The 19,400-nt window shown below is 38.4% G+C and overlaps 2 protein-coding genes and 1 long non-coding RNA gene across 6 annotated transcripts in view; 1 reads left to right on the forward strand and 2 right to left on the reverse strand.

Moving 5' to 3' along the window:
• The window catches only part of gja5b (gap junction protein, alpha 5b), a 46,189-nt gene that overhangs the window by 21,022 nt on the left and 5,767 nt on the right, over positions 1 to 19,400 (forward strand). Inside the window, exon 1 of one of the 2 annotated variants that reach the window (XM_084106946.1) lies at positions 17,935 to 18,329. The exons of the other annotated variant lie outside the window; for it this stretch is intronic. The gene's annotated coding sequence lies outside the window, so the exon portion shown is untranslated. Of the gene's footprint in view, positions 1 to 17,934; positions 18,330 to 19,400 lie in introns of those variants that run through there. 2 annotated transcript variants of the gene reach the window in all.
• Positions 636 to 2,985, reverse strand: LOC311078285. 2 transcript variants are annotated; one of them, XR_014605114.1, is made up of 5 exons: positions 2,837 to 2,985; positions 2,651 to 2,717; positions 2,349 to 2,464; positions 2,204 to 2,233; positions 636 to 2,097 (listed from the first exon to the last, which is right to left on the reverse strand). It is a non-coding gene; the product is annotated as an uncharacterized lncRNA (long non-coding RNA). The 2 variants fall into 2 exon arrangements; XR_014605113.1 differs by lacking the exon at positions 2,349 to 2,464.
• On the reverse strand, positions 4,057 to 18,289 carry gja8b (gap junction protein alpha 8 paralog b). Of its 2 annotated transcripts, none has more exons than XM_084106936.1 (4): positions 17,927 to 18,289; positions 14,696 to 14,897; positions 13,382 to 13,580; positions 4,057 to 7,755 (listed from the first exon to the last, which is right to left on the reverse strand). In XM_084106936.1, exon 4 carries the CDS (start codon positions 7,738 to 7,740, stop codon positions 6,568 to 6,570), a length of 1,173 nt encoding a protein of 390 aa, XP_083963062.1. In that variant the 5' UTR covers positions 7,741 to 7,755; positions 13,382 to 13,580; positions 14,696 to 14,897; positions 17,927 to 18,289; the 3' UTR covers positions 4,057 to 6,567. The 2 variants fall into 2 exon arrangements, with proteins under 2 accessions (XP_083963062.1, XP_083963061.1); XM_084106935.1 differs by lacking the exon at positions 17,927 to 18,289 and adding an exon at positions 17,244 to 17,329.

A 19,400-nucleotide genomic window follows, 5' to 3' on the forward strand; every position in this document is an offset into this window, starting at 1 on the left:
GCCACAGCTGTATAGTTTTCACATGTCCATAAAGCCATCCTTACCTAATCAAATCTTATTTGCAGAGGTTTTTTTTTTTTCCTTCTTCTCACACTGTTTTGTACCGGAAATGTTTTACTAGAAATAAAATAATTCACCAAATGACCACAAGAGAGCAGCAGACGTGTTCTGAGTCTCAGCTGAACCTTACAAAAGGGACCGTGGTGCAATTGTGTTTGAGGTAGTACTATGGTGCTGAATTATTACCATATTAATGTAGTTTGGATGCTTTTTAAATAGTAGTTTGGTGCTGAATTATTACCATATTAATGCAGTTTGGATGCTTTAAATAGTAGTTTGTTTCTGATAGCTTTAAGTATTTTTTATCCATGTTGATTTGCTTGTAAAACTTGAATGCAAAATGATACCCAAGAAGTTAGAAGTTATATGTGTGTGTGTGTGTGTGTGTGTGTGTGTGTGTGTGTGTGTCATTAATAGATTGTATGCAAATATTGTACAAAATAAAAAAGAAACAGGGATAGTATGTCCTCATTTAGAGTTAAATGTGTGTGAGAGACATCTGTATATGTAAACTTGTTTGTGTTGGAGAGCATGAACTTTAACACTGTGATAGTAATAAATACTAGCAGACAGTCTTGTTGACCACACATGACCTTTTATTGGCTATATTCACAGGTTTCAACTGACAATCATTTCTGCAGAAAAGGACTACAAGTTAGTAAAAATGAATGAAATGATCAAAAGTAACTTATCAGAACAATTTGCCATTGAAACTCACAGTTAAGAACCAATAATCAATCAGAATTTCTCTCGTCATCCTGAAATCTGATGTGTCCTTTTATGAACTGTTGATCGCTGTCTGCTCAAATTCTGTGACCACAGCAAAATGTAGATTCAGTCCTCTGCTACAAACTTTGCACTAATGTGTGTCACAGGTTCCGATTTGAATTTCACAGATCGTGAAAGCAAGCTTCTCTAAGAAGAAATTGCATGCTCTTATCTTATCAGTAACAGTCCTCAATGTTTCACTGTTGTTTCCACAAACCAGCTCTCGGGAAAAAGACAGTGAAGAACTGTTTAGCAGTGACTCAAAACAGAATAGACAAACCCTTTAATGACTGCTGTTAAACATTGATTTGTGAATAGACAATGGCGTCCTTCACATTAGTACAGTAACTAGGGGCCAAAATGATGATCATTCCTTTTTCTTTTTTTTTATATTGTTACAGTTTTTTATTTGACCTAAATTCTGGTGTAAATTAGCTCTAAAAAGATAATAGTAAGCAGTCATTATTCAGTAGAAATCGGTTCAGCGTTGATTCATTTTGGTTCAGTAACTGTAAAGTATGTCAACTATGAAATTAGTTCAATTCAGCAATAAAGCAGCTCTGCAGAAAACAGTAATGTCACTGTCCATCTCAGTTCATTGTTCATCCAATAGTGCAGTGCAGTCAAATCAGTAATATTGCTGTATATTAAGTGTCTCCAACTAAGCAAGCCAGTGGCAAGGAACCCAAATTCCATCAGGTGACAGAAATGCATACAACATAATTATACTGCATGATGCATTGGGGTTCAAAAGTCTAGACCACATTTAAAATTCAGAATTTAAACTTGGGAATAAACAATGTTTAAGGATTTAAAAAAACTCTTAGGCTATACAAATATATATATATATATATGTTTCAGAACAATATGGAGTAAATGACAGAATTATCATTATCATTTTTCGGGTGAACCTTTTAATATTTAATATTTGTTATTTATAACTGTAGCCATGACTGATTGTGTGCAACAGCGCCTCCTGCTGGATAAGCATAACTAATGAAAACAGCAATGCTGAACTTCATTTCAGCAGCCTTGGTTTTTATTTTTAAAAATGTAAACTATTAGTCAAAATACATGTTAAGTGTTTTGGCAGTGTTTGCAATTATAACTCACTATAATGCATTATTAAGACATTTCTATCATTTCATTTAACTCTGGATTAATGGGTTTCTTCTCTGGTGAGTGATCCACTGACCACTCATAGTAAACTGAGTTTATCCTGTCTTTGTAACTTTTATGATTTTCTCGTATTCTTGTCTTTTCAGAGACCTGAAAATAAAGACAAAGCACAATTGAATAACCCTTGGCATAGACAGATACTAAATAGTTCAAGTTGAGGTTTGACTCTGAGGAGGTGTGAATTCTCAATTCATACCTCGTTTAAAGAGACATCAGCGTTTGTGACCTTTTAGAAACAGACAACAACCAATTAATAATCAATCTCCCTGTTTGTCTATATATCAATGCATTGCTGTCCTTTGCATTTGCCACAGTTATAAGTGAATATAAAAATATTTTACCTTATTTAGAGTTTTCCATAAAAGCAAGCAGATAATGAATACCAGAAGAAAAACAAAACACCAGATCACAGTCAACACGACCACTGTTGAAACGATGGCTAGCTTCGAAAAAGAAGCTACAAAATTAAAATAATAGTAAAAATTAGACATCTTTTAATGTGTGCTTTGAGTTTTTACAGCCACTATTACTTTTCCTCTTGAAGCTAGATTTAATTCCATGCCGTTCATAACAGCACTGAAGAATAGTAATGTTAAAATTAAAGTCTCACTTTAGGTTCAGAGTGACCGCAGTCTCAACTCACCTCCAGTATCAGAACTATTATCGGAATCCATTGTTATCCATTCATCTGCTGAATTCAAGACGGCACACTACAAAGTAGCATGAGATTGGTTAAAATACTTCTGTACCTTTTCCTCTTATAAAGACTAGGTTTAAAAAAAAAACTTCTCTGTGATTAAAAACAATGAAGACTGACAGTAAAACTCACCCTGATATCGACTGGTTGATAAAGCTCTGCAGCTGCAGTGTGCGACTGTAGTCTGCTTGTAATGATGCACTGTGGTGGGCATATCTCACATTTCCTATGAACAACCTCACAAAGGAAATGCTCTTCAAAGGTTCACACCCTCATAATTCTCTGCAGAAAAACTTTAAAAATAAAGCAAACTAAAACAATACTAAAACAAAAAAAACGATTAAAACATGGCGTTTGCTGTTCTAGTGTCACAAAACAAGTATTGATTTATTTTTATAGTTGCAGTGAGCATTGCAACAAGTTTAGGGAAGAGGGAGACGGAAACAGCAAACTATCAATATAAAAGTTAAATCACAAACACAAACAACAAAGCTGCAGACCCTCACGTATGACTGCCGCATATAAACATAATAAAACCCCAACATAATGTCCCAGGCCTTGTCGTATCTTGTCGTCACTCCTCCTTTTATCCTTCCAGAGCTTCTCCGTGGGACTCGAGACAGGTGTGGCGCGCGGGTGACTTTATTAAGACTAGCGCCACCGGCATCCGTTCCCACGCCTGCTTGCTACAAGCATCTTCACTCTTATTAATTAGTTAGCCACAGCTGTATAGTTTTCACATGTCCATAAAGCCATCTTTACCTAATCAAATCTTATTTGCAGAGGGTTTTTTTTTTCCTTCTTCTCACACTGTTTTGTACCGGAAATGTTTTACTAGAAATAAAAGAATTCACCAAATGACCACAAGAGAGCAGCAGACGTGTTCTGAGTCTCAGCTGAACCTTACAAAAGGGACCGTGGTGCAATTGTGTGTGAGGTAGTACTATGGTGCTGAATTATTACCATATTAATGTAGTTTGGATGCTTTTTAAATAGTAGTTTGGTGCTGAATTATTACCATATTAATGCAGTTTGGATGCTTTTTAAATAGTAGTTTGTTTCTGATAGCTTTAAGTATTTTTTATCCATGTTGATTTGCTTGTAAAACTTGAATGCAAAATGATACCCAAGAAGTTAGAAGTTATATATATGTGTGTGTGTGTGTGTGTGTGTGTGTGTGTGTGTCATTAATAGATTGTATGCAAATATTGTACAAAATAAAAAAGAAACAGGGATAGTATGTCCTCATTTAGAGTTAAATGTGTGTGAGAGACATCTGTATATGTAAACTTGTTTGTGTTGGAGAGCATGAACTTTAACACTGTGATAGTAATAAATACTAGCAGACAGTCTTGTTGACCACACATGACCTTTTATTGGCTATATTCACAGGTTTCAACTGACAATCATTTCTGCAGAAAAGGACTACAAGTTAGTAAAAATGAATGAAATGATCAAAAGTAACTTATCAGAACAATTTGCCATTGAAACTCACAGTTAAGAACCAATAATCAATCAGAATTTCTCTCGTCATCCTGAAATCTGATGTGTCCTTTTATGAACTGTTGATCGCTGTCTGCTCAAATTCTGTGACCACAGCAAAATGTAGATTCAGTCCTCTGCTACAAACTTTGCACTAATGTGTGTCACAGGTTCCGATTTGAATTTCACAGATCGTGAAAGCAAGCTTCTCTAAGAAGAAATTGCATGCTCTTATCTTATCAGTAACAGTCCTCAATGTTTCACTGTTGTTTCCACAAACCAGCTCTCGGGAAAAAGACAGTGAAGAACTGTTTAGCAGTGACTCAAAACAGAATAGACAAACCCTTTAATGACTGCTGTTAAACATTGATTTGTGAATAGACAATGGCGTCCTTCACATTAGTACAGTAACTAGGGGGCAAAATGATGATCATTCCTTTTTTTTTTTATATATATTGTTACAATTTTTTATTTGACCTACAGTACTTTATCACCTTTGATGTTCCTAAAATGCATCCGCTCATGCATACTGCCCTAGCATCTTGTGTTTTTGCCATTAAATAATGGTCACAGTGATTTTCCCAAGTAAGACATGTTCCTGGATCAGCATTCCCGTCCGAAAATGTAGTCCTAACCCTACCCATATATCGAAAATCAGAGGGAATTGATAGGTGAATAACACTTATGTAGAAGCACTAAAACCTGGTTGTAAGCTAAAACGTGACACAAAACTAAATGTGTCCCTCAAATCTGATTGGTTGATTGGAATGTTGTTCCAGGATCAGATGTGCATGTTGTACTTGGTGAAATCACGTTCACTTTAAAGGATATATCATCCACATACGGCATATAATCGCTAAAAAGTTCCAGTCATTTCTTTGGGTTCTGGAAAGTTTATCTTCTCTACATGGCAACAACATAAAATAAAACAATTTTACATTCAAACCAAATTAATATGAAAAGAAAAGATATAAAATCCAGGTAGTTTGAACTCTTTTGACATGCCTGTTATCATAAACACTCATTTGACGTGAAATGAACAATTTTTATACATTTCAGTAAATTATGTGTTATGACTTTGGTATAACTGTGGATGTTTTACAAACAAAGGGACAATTTATTTGGTCAGGAGTAATAATTACAATAAATAATAAAGTAAAATAATTGGAAACTGAAACTCTTACATGACCTTTTTTTTTTTTTTTTTTTTTTTTTTTTTTGATATATATCATACTAAATTCCAAGGCATAGGTTTAAAACAAAAGACATGTCTCTGCAACAAATGTTGACTCAATAAAGGGGCGAAACACTTGTGTTCTCGCCCTTTAAAATATTTTGAATTTAAATAAAGCATCATGGAGGGCAAACGTGTGAAAATGCTGTTTCCAACAATATCAAGGATGTCAGACTGTCTGTGGTGACATGTCATGTAATGTTGTTTTATTGTCTCATGTTGAACAATACTTTGTGCTGATTGGGCATGATCTTTATCATCATCATCATGGTTGCATGCGCAGAGAGACTAGAAAGAATGTGGCCTACAATCTTTTCTATGGCTAATGCAATTATTATTATTAAATGTTTGTTTGGATCCCCAAATAATTACATTGTTATTGCTAGATACACTCTGACCTACAGTTTATGAAATCAAGAGACTCATAATGTAATTTACTGAAACGAGAAACAAGGAATTATGTTTAACGTATATCAGCGGTGGTCATTTCTTTTAAATAAATAGTCTATATTTTGCTAATATGCCATGATGAACGACGATGAAACTATCAGCATGTGTTTCACCTCACACATACACCTATCCATTACAGTACCATTCACATACAAATCAAAATAAGATTGATTATTTATCATCATGTGTGGTTGAAATTGTTGAGGTGAAAAGAATGATGCCCTGACAGTTTTTTCTTATCAGAATAATAACAAAATATCACATACAACATTCAGCTAATGGCTAATCCAAAAAATGTAAACATCAGAATCTCACCTTTGAAAAGTAAAATTCTGGATAGAAAATGTTATTATTAAAAAAACAGCACATTTTGCTAAATAAGTTCCCCCAACTCCTCCCGACGTAGATCTAGCTGCTGCAGATCGCTAACTTTGGTTTGTTAACTGTTTGATAAAAACAGTACAAAAAATACTGCTGTATAAAAAAATGAATCAAGCTCTCAAGTTTCCTCATGAAAATTGCACAGCATTATTTTTTTCAATTGTTTTCTTCCTCAAAATAACAAGCTGGTATTATAAGTGTCGTCGCAATTGCCCAATGGCACCTCTCTTTTTTCCCCCTCACTCGTTTTTAATTTCTACGCTTTTCCCAAAACTACAATTTATACTGCTGCACTTCTAATCCAGTTCTATATTATTTATACCGTCAAGTCATCTGACCTTGCCCGACTGCTGGCCTTGCTCAGGCTGCTGAGCGGTCGCGTGTCTTCTATCGTCTCACTGGCTTCCACGTCTGCTTCGACGGCCATCTCGTCTTCATCCCGTTGTAGAACTCCCGCCGATGCACTCGGTCCTATCACTGTCGTCTGGGCGTAGGTGGGCAGCGTTTCATCGTACATCTTAGACACGTCTTTTTTAGGTAGGGTTGCGTCGTCCGATTTCTCCTCAAATGGCTCGTACGGAGCCGGCAGCCGGCCAGCCTCCATCCCCACTACCTCAGTCAGGGGGAAGAAGTGCGACGTGGCTCTGTCCTCCTCCAGCAGCTTGTAGCCTTTGGATTTCTGGATGGAGGAGGCTGCTATGGAAGGCAGGGCCTTCTCGCCCGCCCCTGGTCCCTCGACTTGCGGCCGCACCGGTTTACGGAACACAAAGTGGATCTTTTTCAAGCCTAAATGACTGATTTCCACAAAGTTGAGGAAAAGCGAGACACAGGCCACGGCTAACATGAAGATGATGAAAACGGTTTTCTCTGTAGGTCTTGAGACGAAGCAGTCAACCGTGTTTGGGCACGGCCAACGGCTGCACTTGTACAGCGGCAGAATTCGGAAGCCATACAAGTAGTACTGCCCCACCACGAAGCCTACCTCAAAGAGAGTCTTAAAGATAATGTGGCAGATATAGGTCCTCAAGAGAGTGCCCTCTAGACGAAACTTCTTGCTGCCCTTTGTGCTCGTCTCCTTGGCCGTACGGACGCTTCCCTGATCGGGCGCGAGCGGCAGCCTCTCCTCGTTCATCTCTTGCTGTCTGTTGAGCTCAGCCTCCTCCCGTTCCTTGCGCTTCTCCTCCATGTGTACATGGTGGACAGCGTGGCCCACGTACACCAAAGAGGGTGTGGAAACAAAGATGATCTGGAGTACCCACAGCCGAATGTGCGAGATGGGGAATGCTTCGTCGTAGCAAACGTTTTCGCAACCCGGCTGCTGCGTGTTGCACACGTAATCCGATTGCTCGTCGCCCCACACGAACTCCGCGGCGGTGCCCAAGATGAGGATTCGGAAGATGAAGAGGACCGTGAGCCACACCCTACCGATTACCGTCGAATGCTCGTTTACTTCCTCGAGGATGTTGCCCAAGAAACTCCAGTCACCCATGGTTGACTGTCAGCACTGCGGAACAAACAAAAGAGATGTGAAGGAATCTTATTAGACTACAACTCAAGTTACACTTCATGATTATAGATTGTCCCAAACAATGTACTGTTGTAAAGGTAATTCCGTTTGCGATAGTTATTTCTGAAAAAATAATGTTTGCGGCATCAGTACCATCTGATAATTATCTAGAATTTGAAAGATAATCAAATCAAACAATGACACTGTATATTTTTCAACACTTGTCTAACAAAACAGGCCAAACAAGTCACACACACACACACAAAAAAAAAGACTAAAAATTCTCTACAACTGATTAAAATGCATACCTTCACACCAACAGTGCTCTATATAGAACAAACAGCAATATAGGTAAACAGTATAAAATGGGCAACTTGCCACAGTAAGAGCTCCAGAGTATGTGTGTTCCCCCTTCTCTTGGCACACTGTGGTGTGAAGTGAACTTTTTGCTCTCTGGTTCCCACCTATGGCCTCCAATCCTTGTTGCCCGAGTGAGCAGAAGTGAATGAATCCAGTCTGATGGTTGGTTTTTAGTTTGCTGCAATATTTAAGCTGGGAGCCAGACAGCCTTTATTCAGAGGGCGACGCATGGTGACGCATAGCACAATAGGATTCACAAACACAAATGGGAACGTATGTGACACTGGCATTGGGTAAAGGGCGATTTTAAAAGTGTAAACTTGACATGGTGCTAATTAAAGCATGATTGTGAGATTCACTACACTGTTACTTGAGTTTGAACTAGCAGTGTTCCATCTATCTATCTATCTATCTAGCAATCATCTATCTCTGGTCACATTTCTCAGAAACATTTGTTCTTTGACTTACAGGAAGTGAGCACTGAAGTGGTAAGTTGGGCTTTTCACAAAAGAAAACCATCATTTGTTTACATGTACATTTTTACTCCAAAATGCACCAGGCTAATCCTATGCTAAATACTAAAACCGTTAGAGAAATTTTGTTTCATCACGGTGATAGATTTGTTAATTTTTTAAGGCCTATAATAGCTTAAAAGCTAGCAACAGGCTAGTTTGAAGGGGAAAAAAAGGAACTTTTTCAAAATACCAATCCCAATCAAGCAAACATTTAAACATGCTAATTGTGTTGTATTTTTAGAGTTTATGATATATGGTTGATAACACTACTAGATCAAACTTAATCAAGAGTAATTAGTCTTATTTATTTATTTTGTATCTCATGTGACATCATACTGCATCAGGGAATGGCTAAAACAACACCATGTTATCATGAAACTGATGATAGTTTCCTATTGTAAACTGGAACCAGTTTTTTGCACACATTACAAGTCATGAAAGGGGACATGCATTTGGATTTTTTTTAAATGTAGATATGTAACTTTTAAATACAGTAGGTCAAGCAAAGTTTTACACATACTTCTTGACTCAAATGTATCAAGTCTAATTAGTCAGAACCACGACCAATAATCCCTCTCTAGACAATGCTTTAGCCCGTGTGGACCACTTTTTATCCAACTGGAATGTGCTCTAGAAATGACATCATGGACTAAGCATTGCCATTGGCGGATACTAAAGAATGATGTTCAGTGGGTGGTCATGTGAATGTTTGGGGGGCGGAGGCAGGGCATTTGCATGTATGCAAAAATGTTTTCCTATTAAACATTAGTTACTCCTCTGCAATAAATCACAAGTAGGTGTTAAAAAATGTATTGCTATTATACAAAGTCCTGGATACTGACCCTGTTGCATTTACTATAGAATGAAATACAAAAACTGGCAGATCGCCTAAAAATACCCCTCTACTATAATTTTAACAGAAGAAAATAACTGGATCAACAGTGAAGTATCTGAGATTGAAGGATCTGAGATTGAGGACTGAGATTATCCAGTTACTGGGTTGATTGCACCATGATTTTTCAAGATGCCAGTGTTAAAAGTTGGGGAAACAATGGGAATTTTCCCTATTTCTGCTACTACATGAGACCATCTCAAGCCGAAGTTGGTTAAGCTGGTCTTCAGCTGGCTGGCAATCTAGTCTCCCTGTCTGACAAGTGCCCCAAATCCCTCTAAAACCAGCAAAACCAGGCTTGGAGAAAAGCCGAGACCAGCATCTAATGACAACTTTGGCAACTGTTGTAGCCTGACAATAAATAAACCATGTATTCTATCCTAACCTTTGCAAGTACTTGTCTAAAGTCAACTCTTACATGGGGTTTCAAACAGAGCCCTACACAAGTAGTTCAACACCATCTGCATAGAGTACGCAAAAAGTTGGAGCAAACAGTCCTCATGTTAGCCTGACCCTGGAGCCTTCATTTAAAGGTGCTACTTGTTGATATTGCTGGCGCTGGCAGCCTAAGCCAGCAGCATAGTGGTGAATGGGTGTTGGGATTTCAAACAAAGGCATGATGTCATTATGAAGTCCGCTGTGTCTATTAAACGTGCGCATTGAGGCATGATCTCAGATTGTGCGAATGAAGCAGGCCCCAGGCTATGGCTAGGCATTGGACATTCCCTCAAACAAAGTTATCTTACAGGGATCTGCCTACATGCTGTTACACCACGTTTCCTGCTCCTGAGGGACGATTTAGCTGACTGCCATAAAACTACGTAGGATACAGTGGAAGTGTAGCATTAGCATATAGGAAGCATTAACCATTAGCAAGGGTAAAGGATGGGAGCAACATACTGTATGCTCTCAATCTCAGTACACGAAAACTTATCTTAAAACGAAAAGTTATCTGTTGGATAACTAAGGCAAGTTGTGTAGGTTTACTTAAAATGATTTGGACTTTATTTCACTAGCACAGTTCTGAATAGGCTCTATGCACGATCACTTCCGCGTTTTGTCTCAGCCCGTCCAGTTACATCCGATGCTGCGTCGGAAGCCGTTTTTGCATTCGGTGGTGATAATGGTAAATTACACTCGCTGTTTACAAGAACTTCCAGTGGCTAACGTGAATGATGTTAACAATATTGTGAGGCAGTTAGCTGTCACACCTAAGAGTAAGGAAGAGAAGGGCTTTAAATTATATATTTTGAGCTACATCGACAACTTTGTGGGTGAGTAATCTCTCATATCATGCGAAATCCGACTAGCGAATCGGTTTCTAAAATCGTTGACTCCGTTTCTGAGAAAATTAATTTGATGAAAGTTTTTCCGCTAGTACAGTTCGCTATGCGGAAATAAAGACACTGGCTGAGATTTTACCGGAAATACGTCAGCAGCGTTCGTGCATAGAGCATATTACTAAACAAAGTATTGCTTTTCCAGCCATAGTCATTATATTTTATCTAAGAACCCACTTTCTGTAATGCTGGTCTATGCGTGTTCTTGTTGGTCTAGCTCAGGGGTGTCCAAACCTGTCCTCCAACACTAATTATGCCTGCTACAGACTGTGTGATTTCGGCAATCCTATAAGATCATTACAAATCACACTGTACGATCTAATATCTAATAATATGGATCTGATAAACTTGGGTACAACATATATGTAGACTGTACAATGATGACACCTATTGAATCGTAGGGTTATGACGCAAATTAGTATAGAAGAATAAAACGTCATCAGTATGCGATAGTGGTAAACAAATAGAGCAAGATGAATCGCACTTTGGCAATTGCGGTTTTATGTGCGATTAAAAAAAGAGGTGGACGCGAAGGAGGAGAATGTGAATGCAGTCATGGCTAGGAAAAAGAGGCCAGCTTGGCATGCCAATCTTGCAAATGGAGCTTGAGTTAAGTAGTTTTATGTTTAGTGCCATTTCATGTTGCATTTTTATTGGCTAGTCAGTAGACGTAGGTCGTAGCAGCAAACACATTGATCATGCTACATTTCTGACACTGTCATAAAATCATCGCAGGCTATCTTTGGTCACAAGACCGTGACAATAGCCATCTTTGAACCTCTCTCACTGAACGACGACTGCTGTTTAGGAGCCACGACCATGGAAATCAGTCATCTTTCATCTGGTTATCTTCCGACTCGCTTGAAACTTCCAGGCAAGTGTGTTGAAGTAGATTGGAGCTAAAGTGTGCAGGACGCTGGCCCACAAGGAGCAGGATTGGACACCCCCGGACTAGCTGGTGGACGTACAAACCATTCACATCATCTTTTGGTTAATGGTGGTTGACCAAGGAAGCCTCGCTAGTTTAGTTAGTTTAGAAGCCTATTGGGGAAATCAGTTCACTGCATCCCATTCTGGAGAGCAACATCAAAAACACAACATATACTGGCCTTTCCAGCTGGACCACACATTTGTACACAATAGATGTACCTCGTAAGAGTTACCTAACATCTTTGTGAGTAATATTATTAACACAATGTACCAAATTTTTATTTAAAAGTATATTTGATTTTTAAATATTGCTCCAGACTCAGAGTTCTCCTGCATGGTTTGACAGTGGTGCCTATCCTCTTGTTCTTCTGTGGTAATCCCCATTAATCCCTATTCCAGCGCCAGCTATTTGATGGATCCAATGTGGGTCTCTCTCTTCTCTGTTCTTTGTGCATACCAGAGATACCAGCAACAATAAGGAGGATTTACCTGATTCAGTACACTTCAATTCCACATGGGAATGAAGCCTCGTTGTAGACTTGCAGCGCAGAATTATAGAATTATTTCATCATATCTCTGTGTGCTACTTTCTAGAGTAAAACAACTGCTTGGAATACAATGGAGAACACTCTTGGCATGCATCTTAACTACTTGGTTTGGTTGGCCCATTGTTAGAGTTGACAAACTTCCAGTTAATAAAGATTAACTGGAAGTTTAATATTGGACCTTTACTGGGTGGGACACTGTCCAGTCTTTCTGGATAACAAAAGCCTAAACATCCATAAGTGTTATCTCCAAGACCCGGAATGTACCGGAAGACAAGGTGTCCACATACATAGCATTAGGGTTTAAAATAGTTATTTTCCTGGAAGTATGGTAACAAACAGCTATCTAACCACACCCTGGCCAAGAGTCCCAGCTTTCTATGGCCTTTAATGCATCACATACGATAGTGAATTGGCAGGAGAAAGGGTGGAGAAAAGGTGATCAATTGTTCTGTCCAATCTCTACGGAAATGGATATGAGACTTCCTGTGTGTGTACACGTTGGTTAGGGTACAGCAAGAGGAAAGAAAGGCCTATGGCAATACAATAGAAAGACGGAAGGTAGAGTGGTCACAAGTCACAAAGAGACGCTAAAAGACCGAGTCCATTGGCCCTAAAAAGTAAAGAACATGGATTGTCTAAGGAGGTTAAAAAAGGGGAAATCATCTTGACAATCAACCATCAATTCAAAGTAGAGTTCATTGAGTTCTTATTGAGCGCTTTTTTCTTCATGCTTCACTTAAAGTCGGCATGGAATGAAAATTCATTCAAACATCTATGGATGTTTCTTTTTTTTTTTTCTTTTTTTTTTTTTAATTGACCTCGTAATATTCCAGTGAAACAACAGACTTCTCTCTGGTGAAGTATGCCAGACTTCATCATTTGGTCAATAAAACTGTCTACAATACATTGTTGTTAATGCATGGCTCAGGCAACAGCTAAATGTAACTGTACATTAGTTTTGAAGAATTGTGCTGGATTATGCGGAGTCATTGACAATTGAATCTAGTTAATTTGGAAATCTACAGGAACTCTACTAACCAATTAAATGCATGCAACTGTCATTGGCGTGTAGGAACGTCTGGTTGTCTGGCTCTTTCTCTCAGCCAGGACTCTGTCAGGATGTAGTCAGACCGGTCTCTAACACCAGTTTGTAGAAGGGTCCACTCTCTCTCAGGCGATAACCCTGATGCACAGGGTGTCTTTATCACTTGCTAGCATTCTGCAGCTTTGCGGCTCCCTATAAAAAGAGATAGAGGTGATTTTAGCATTGTGATTAGTTTCACACCCCCATGTATCATATGTGCAAAAAATGGCACTTGAACGATTAAAACCAATTCTACCATAAGTTCCTGTCTTAGCTGCAATTTTCACACCTTCATTGCCATTTTAGCTGACTACAAAGACATGAGATTTGTTTTCATTTTTCATGCAAGAAAAACATAGTAAAGATATAAAAAAAAATGCTCATTTAGGTTACACTTAAGCCACATAAAAACATATTGCAATAAATAAAATATCCAACAAGATATTATATCTACAGGAAATAACAACACTTTTTTTTGGATACTTCCTTCTGCTTGAAATTACATTATTCACACCTCTGATAAAAATAACTCAGTTCTGAGAAAAGCTTTAGCATCTTTTTTTTTGCAGATGTCTGCTTATATCTTTTTTAACCTCTGCCCCCGTAATCTTAAAGCTGAGTCTGAATGTCAAATTTGAAAGGAGTCTAAGGTATCAGCACAACCATTGTGATGAATTCGAATTTCGAAAAATATTTTTGCTGAGTGTGTAAAGCTGCCATCTTTTCTCCATTGTTTCCAAAGGGTGAACAAGAAAATGAGCTTTGGCACCAGAACACAAGAGGAGACGGAGACAGACACCAAGAGGTTGTTCTGCTTTTTTTGTCTATGTAGAAAAAACCCAGCAATATCACTTTGAACGTTGCCAATGTTTTGTTTAGCTTTTGAGAATGTTTGCAGAGGCCTTTTGCGTAATAATCCGCTCGGCTATTAGGACAACAATAAAGGTCAATATGAGTGACAGAAGCATACAAGCAATAAATAAAGGAAAAGTGTGTCTTTTCATGCGCGATCATCAGGTGGATTAACGCTGTCTAGGTGGGTAAAATGTGAGGGGTCAGGGCAGGTCACCATCCTTACAATGGTCCATGCAATGATTTCCAAAGGTTGAAATACAATTGATACGACTTAAAGTGCCATTGTCTTCTTAAGTTTAATGAATACATGAGGTGTAATTAGAGCATTATTATGAGAAAAGCCACTGTTGACCTTTAGCTGTTTGAGCAATATATAGCATTGGTCCATATTATCATTTTTACCCCTCACTGACCTTGTTTCAGACTTGGTTTAGGCACATGGATGATTCTCTTCACACGATCCTGTGGCTGGGCTAAATGAAGAGAAAGGCATTTTATCTCTGCCCCTGTATGCAGGGCTGATGAGAGAGTGCCGTGGGTCACAGTGGTGTTGATGACAACTTCAAGTGCCACAGTCACACTTTCCCTTGAGTGATTCCTGCACCCTGAGCAGCTCTATTAGGGAACACAAGCAACATTGTTTTGTATTATTAGTTGTGTTTATAAAGGCAAGCCTCGCTCATTCTATTGCTCATATTACGATTAGAGGTTAAAACCTTTTCAATGCAATCATACATGCAATGCACCCAATATACTAACAGTGAAAGAGGGAAATAAGCCATCATAGAATAGCAAAGGCGTTTAGTCAGCTCTTTTGACTTGGCCATACCAACACCCTAGAAACAATTTAAACCACCCTGGCTGGCAACAACCAAGAACACCATATTAACTGCACAGCAATGCTCTGGCAACCACCCACAATGCCATAGCATAATGACCCACAATTTTTGCAAGGACAAGCACACTTATATTCTTAATAATACTTATGTGATTTATAAAATGATTGATTAGAGATCGTATTCCTGAAGACTGATATAAATACATTTCACTGTGTGTGTCAGAAACAGAAACAAAGAAACCAAACTCCAGACTGATGAAACTCAACAGTGGCCCAAAGCTAGTTTGGTCACATGGTGGGTCTCTTCAATGTCCCATTGCCAATACCATGTCTGAGGAAGCGTCATGTGCCTGCATCGCTCATATAAAAGTGAAGGATTATAAAAGAGATATTTGTTGTCGAGCTGGTAGTGTGCCATCTTACTTTTTTAAAAGGTTGTGAGGGAGGAAATGAGAAGCACTGTAATTGTAATGGCTTTGATGGATGAGTAAATATGTTCTGTTAGAGACAGGGCCGGATTTATGCATCGGCATGACCAGATGATATAAACATGTTATAAACAACATTTCACTCTAAAACACTTTAAGACATTTACTATACGAATTAACAAAATTTAAAATATAAATTTGTATCTTCATTATTTTCTATAATTTTTTTTCCATAAATAAATTTTATTGGTCACCCTTTACGTCTGTCTGTGGGTTTTGCACATATTTAACCAATGAAACGTATTAGTAAGAGCTTGTGACTAAACCTCGTTGCTCCATTGGATCCTCAAACTGTCGTGTGCTACCGGCTCAGATTGTGCTAACGCCCATTTAAAACAGTAGGTAGCTCAATAGTACCTATAAGATTGTGCTACCAGCATCAAATTCATGTGCTTTGAGGCTTTATTAACGTCCATACCTAACCCTACCCTTAAAACAATGCAAATATTGTGTTGGTAGCACAATCTGATAAGGTAGCATTACTAGACACAACCGTCTCTGCTTGTTTGCACTGCAAGGATAAATAAAGAACTTTGTTTGAACAAGTACAGAGTTTTCTTTACTCAAGAAACAATGTATATATAAAGGCTAATATGTTTTATGTATTTGAGGAGCAGAGAAGATAGCATTTGTCGTCGAGTCACATTCAATACTGCCTTAAATCGTAAGTGCGTAGAACTTTTATAACATACGATTTTGGACAAATGTCAGAAAAAACTGAGCATGCACATAGCCACAGTAAACTACAACCTGTCAGTTGCGTAATGCAATGCGGTCCTTCTAATGATGGACAAAACACGCATGTCCAACATTCAAAATCCTCGTAACTTCATTTGAGCTTGATTTTAGAGACCACAAGGCACTTTGAATAGCTTGGCGGGTATTGAAGTCACTTTGATACTTGATGGGTTTTCTTAATCTTGATTATACTGATGATAAACTGATTATAAACAAAAATCAGCTTGATGATATGCTTCAAACAATCCCCATACAAAGTTTTTTTTTTTTTCTTACTAACTACCATTCAAGAATGCATTAAATTGATCAAAGATGACAGTTAAGACATTTCTGTTTCAAAATGTTAGACATCAAATCAGCATATTAGAATGATTTCTGAAGGATCATGTGACACTGAAGACTGGAGTAATGATGCTGAAAAGTCAGCTTTGCATCACAGGAATAAATTACAGTTTAAAATATATTCAAATAGAAAACTTTTATTTTAAATTGTAAAAAAAATGCACAATATTTTGAATAAATAAGTGCAGCCTTGGTGAGCATAAGATACTTCATAAAAATAAAAAAAAAGTACAGCATTTTTCAGAGACCACAGGTATAAACCGTAAATTAATGCAATCACTGTGTCATCAGAGATGCAGACGAAATCGCAGGGAATTTCTATGAACTGTGTGTTAAATTTTAAGAATTTTGAACCTAAAAAATGTGTTGCTATAAAATACTACTGTATAATGGATGAGTATAATCTTTCGAAAAGAGTGCATGATAGTTTATGATAAAACCGAGGAATACAACTTAAAAAATATCTGCCTACTTGGTTTTGCTGGATTTTGCACATATTAAAGTAAAGCTGAAAGCCACAAGACGCATGAAACTTCTAGAGCTCCGAATAATTACCATGAGACCACAAGCCTGAGTCCAATCCCCATTGTTTCTCAATACAATCTCACTTTCCTTCCTGATGATGAGATATTCCTCCAACTAAAATAGAGAGGCAGTGAAGCATTGTGAGAGGAGAGGGGAAGGAGGAGTAGAAGGAGGTGGAGAAGGAAAGGGAGGGAAAGGAGGTGGTACGGCTCTGTTGGTATTTCTTAACATGCTCTTGGAGTATGAGGGCACTTCCAGATGGTTCATGACGGTGATTGGCCTGCTAGCAGCTGTTTCTGGTTATCAGCACGTCTGTAATCTGTTGTCCCCTGCAAATGACACCGAGAGGACAAGGACTCATCTAAAGGTTGTTTTACACTAGATGTATAAGAAGGTTTCTTTCTTGGGCGGAAACAACAGAGTTGACCATCTATAAAGACATTCATCTTTCCTTTCTCAAACCTAGCAGAGATTCCGAACAACAGCAGCGGTTCATCCATCAATTCAAGCTTTATCATTGAAGGGGACAGATTTCTTTTTGTCAACCGGGGTAATAAAGAGTCCATTTTCACCATCAGCCTGTGGATTATACTGACAACAAGCGAACGAGAAGCGATCCGTCTGCAAACGGCCTTGTGTCCACAACTCGACCCTGTCAGGGAAAAGAAGCAGCATAGTTCAATCACCTGTATCACGCTGAGGTGTCAACGTACCTGCTTCAGCTCTTCAACATCCACACCAATAAGAAAGCATCAACAGTCTGACTCCGTTCCAGATTGTTCAGTGTTGATCTTTGATCTGAGACACTTGACCTCAGGCGTTAATCACAGAGAACATACGAACAGAACCATATATCAAAGTGAAGCTTCTGCTGAAGCTCGGAGGTCTCTGAGGCTCTGGGACTGTCAGACCGCCAAGTGGTTCTGGCAACTATAATCCCACATCCTAAAGGCAGAAGAGACAGCAAGGGTTCTCGGGTAAAGAGACGGCGCGAACAAGAATCTGTCAAGCATTATTATACTAAACAGCCAAGTCTTTACCCATCAGTCTACAGAGACACAAACACACTCGCGTCTGATCTTTAACTGACACCTGTCAGATCTACAGCTGTTAAAGGTATGAACAACGTTACAGATTCACACACACAGACATTTATTCGTTTTCAGTTAGCTGTTTGTTAAGGTGTAGCTTCTCTATCCTCTTGCTAATTGTCAGTTTAAGCAGATTCACTACAGCTGAAAAAGCTTGGCCTGATTTACTGCTTTATAAAACACTGCAGATGAAGCCTTTAATGCAGAAGCTTTTATAGATTGTATCGCTGACCTTTCATACACTGTAAACCTGTAGTAATATCACTGACAAATCTTTCTCTTAAAGGTCTCGAGTCACAAAAGGTATTTTTTGTACATCTGTTATTTGTTGCTAGAGGGGGGAAAAAAAATATAGATATATATAGATATATATACAAATACATATGTGTACATATATACACACACACATATATATATATATATATATATATATATATATACACACACACACACACACACACACACACATATACACATGCCTTCCTGAATTTAATTAGAGTTTAAGGAGTTGAATTTTGAATTTTGAATATGAAATTCAATAGGTGCTTGACTGATCTAATTTAATCTAACCTTGCAGACTTTGGCTGCAGATCAATATTTGGTCTCTCTAATAAATTAACATGCTGGGAACTAATAGGAAAAGCCTGATGAATGAAGGGTCATGATGGTTCCCAGGAGAGCATCTCTGAATACATAGACACACACAGTGGGAGCCTTGAACGAACTCGTGAGGGAGGATCCGATGGCAGGACTCAATCTCTAAAGCTTAGCCTTGCTGCTCCTTTTGCTGTTCTTAGTTTCCAGATGTCATCAAGTTATTTCAGTCACGCTGTCAGCTGCATTAAATGGCTGATCACACACTCATGCACACATACACACACACACTTCTGGAAGCACTCCTGCAGCTCATCTTCTACTAGATTTTTTGGACTATAAACCAGACTCTGTCCATCTGTTCAGAGGTAGAAGAGCAGACAGAGAAGACAATCATGCAAAAGAGTCAGTGCAAGATGAATATCAACTAGGCTATATAATACTCATCCTCTCTGTGCTGATCGGGGAACTAGCACAGACATATCTTGTTTGAATGCTAAAA

The sequence above is a fragment of the Abramis brama genome (assembly GCF_963993115.1).
Source record: "Abramis brama genome assembly, chromosome: 2".
Classification (NCBI taxonomy): domain Eukaryota; kingdom Metazoa; phylum Chordata; class Actinopteri; order Cypriniformes; family Leuciscidae; genus Abramis; species Abramis brama.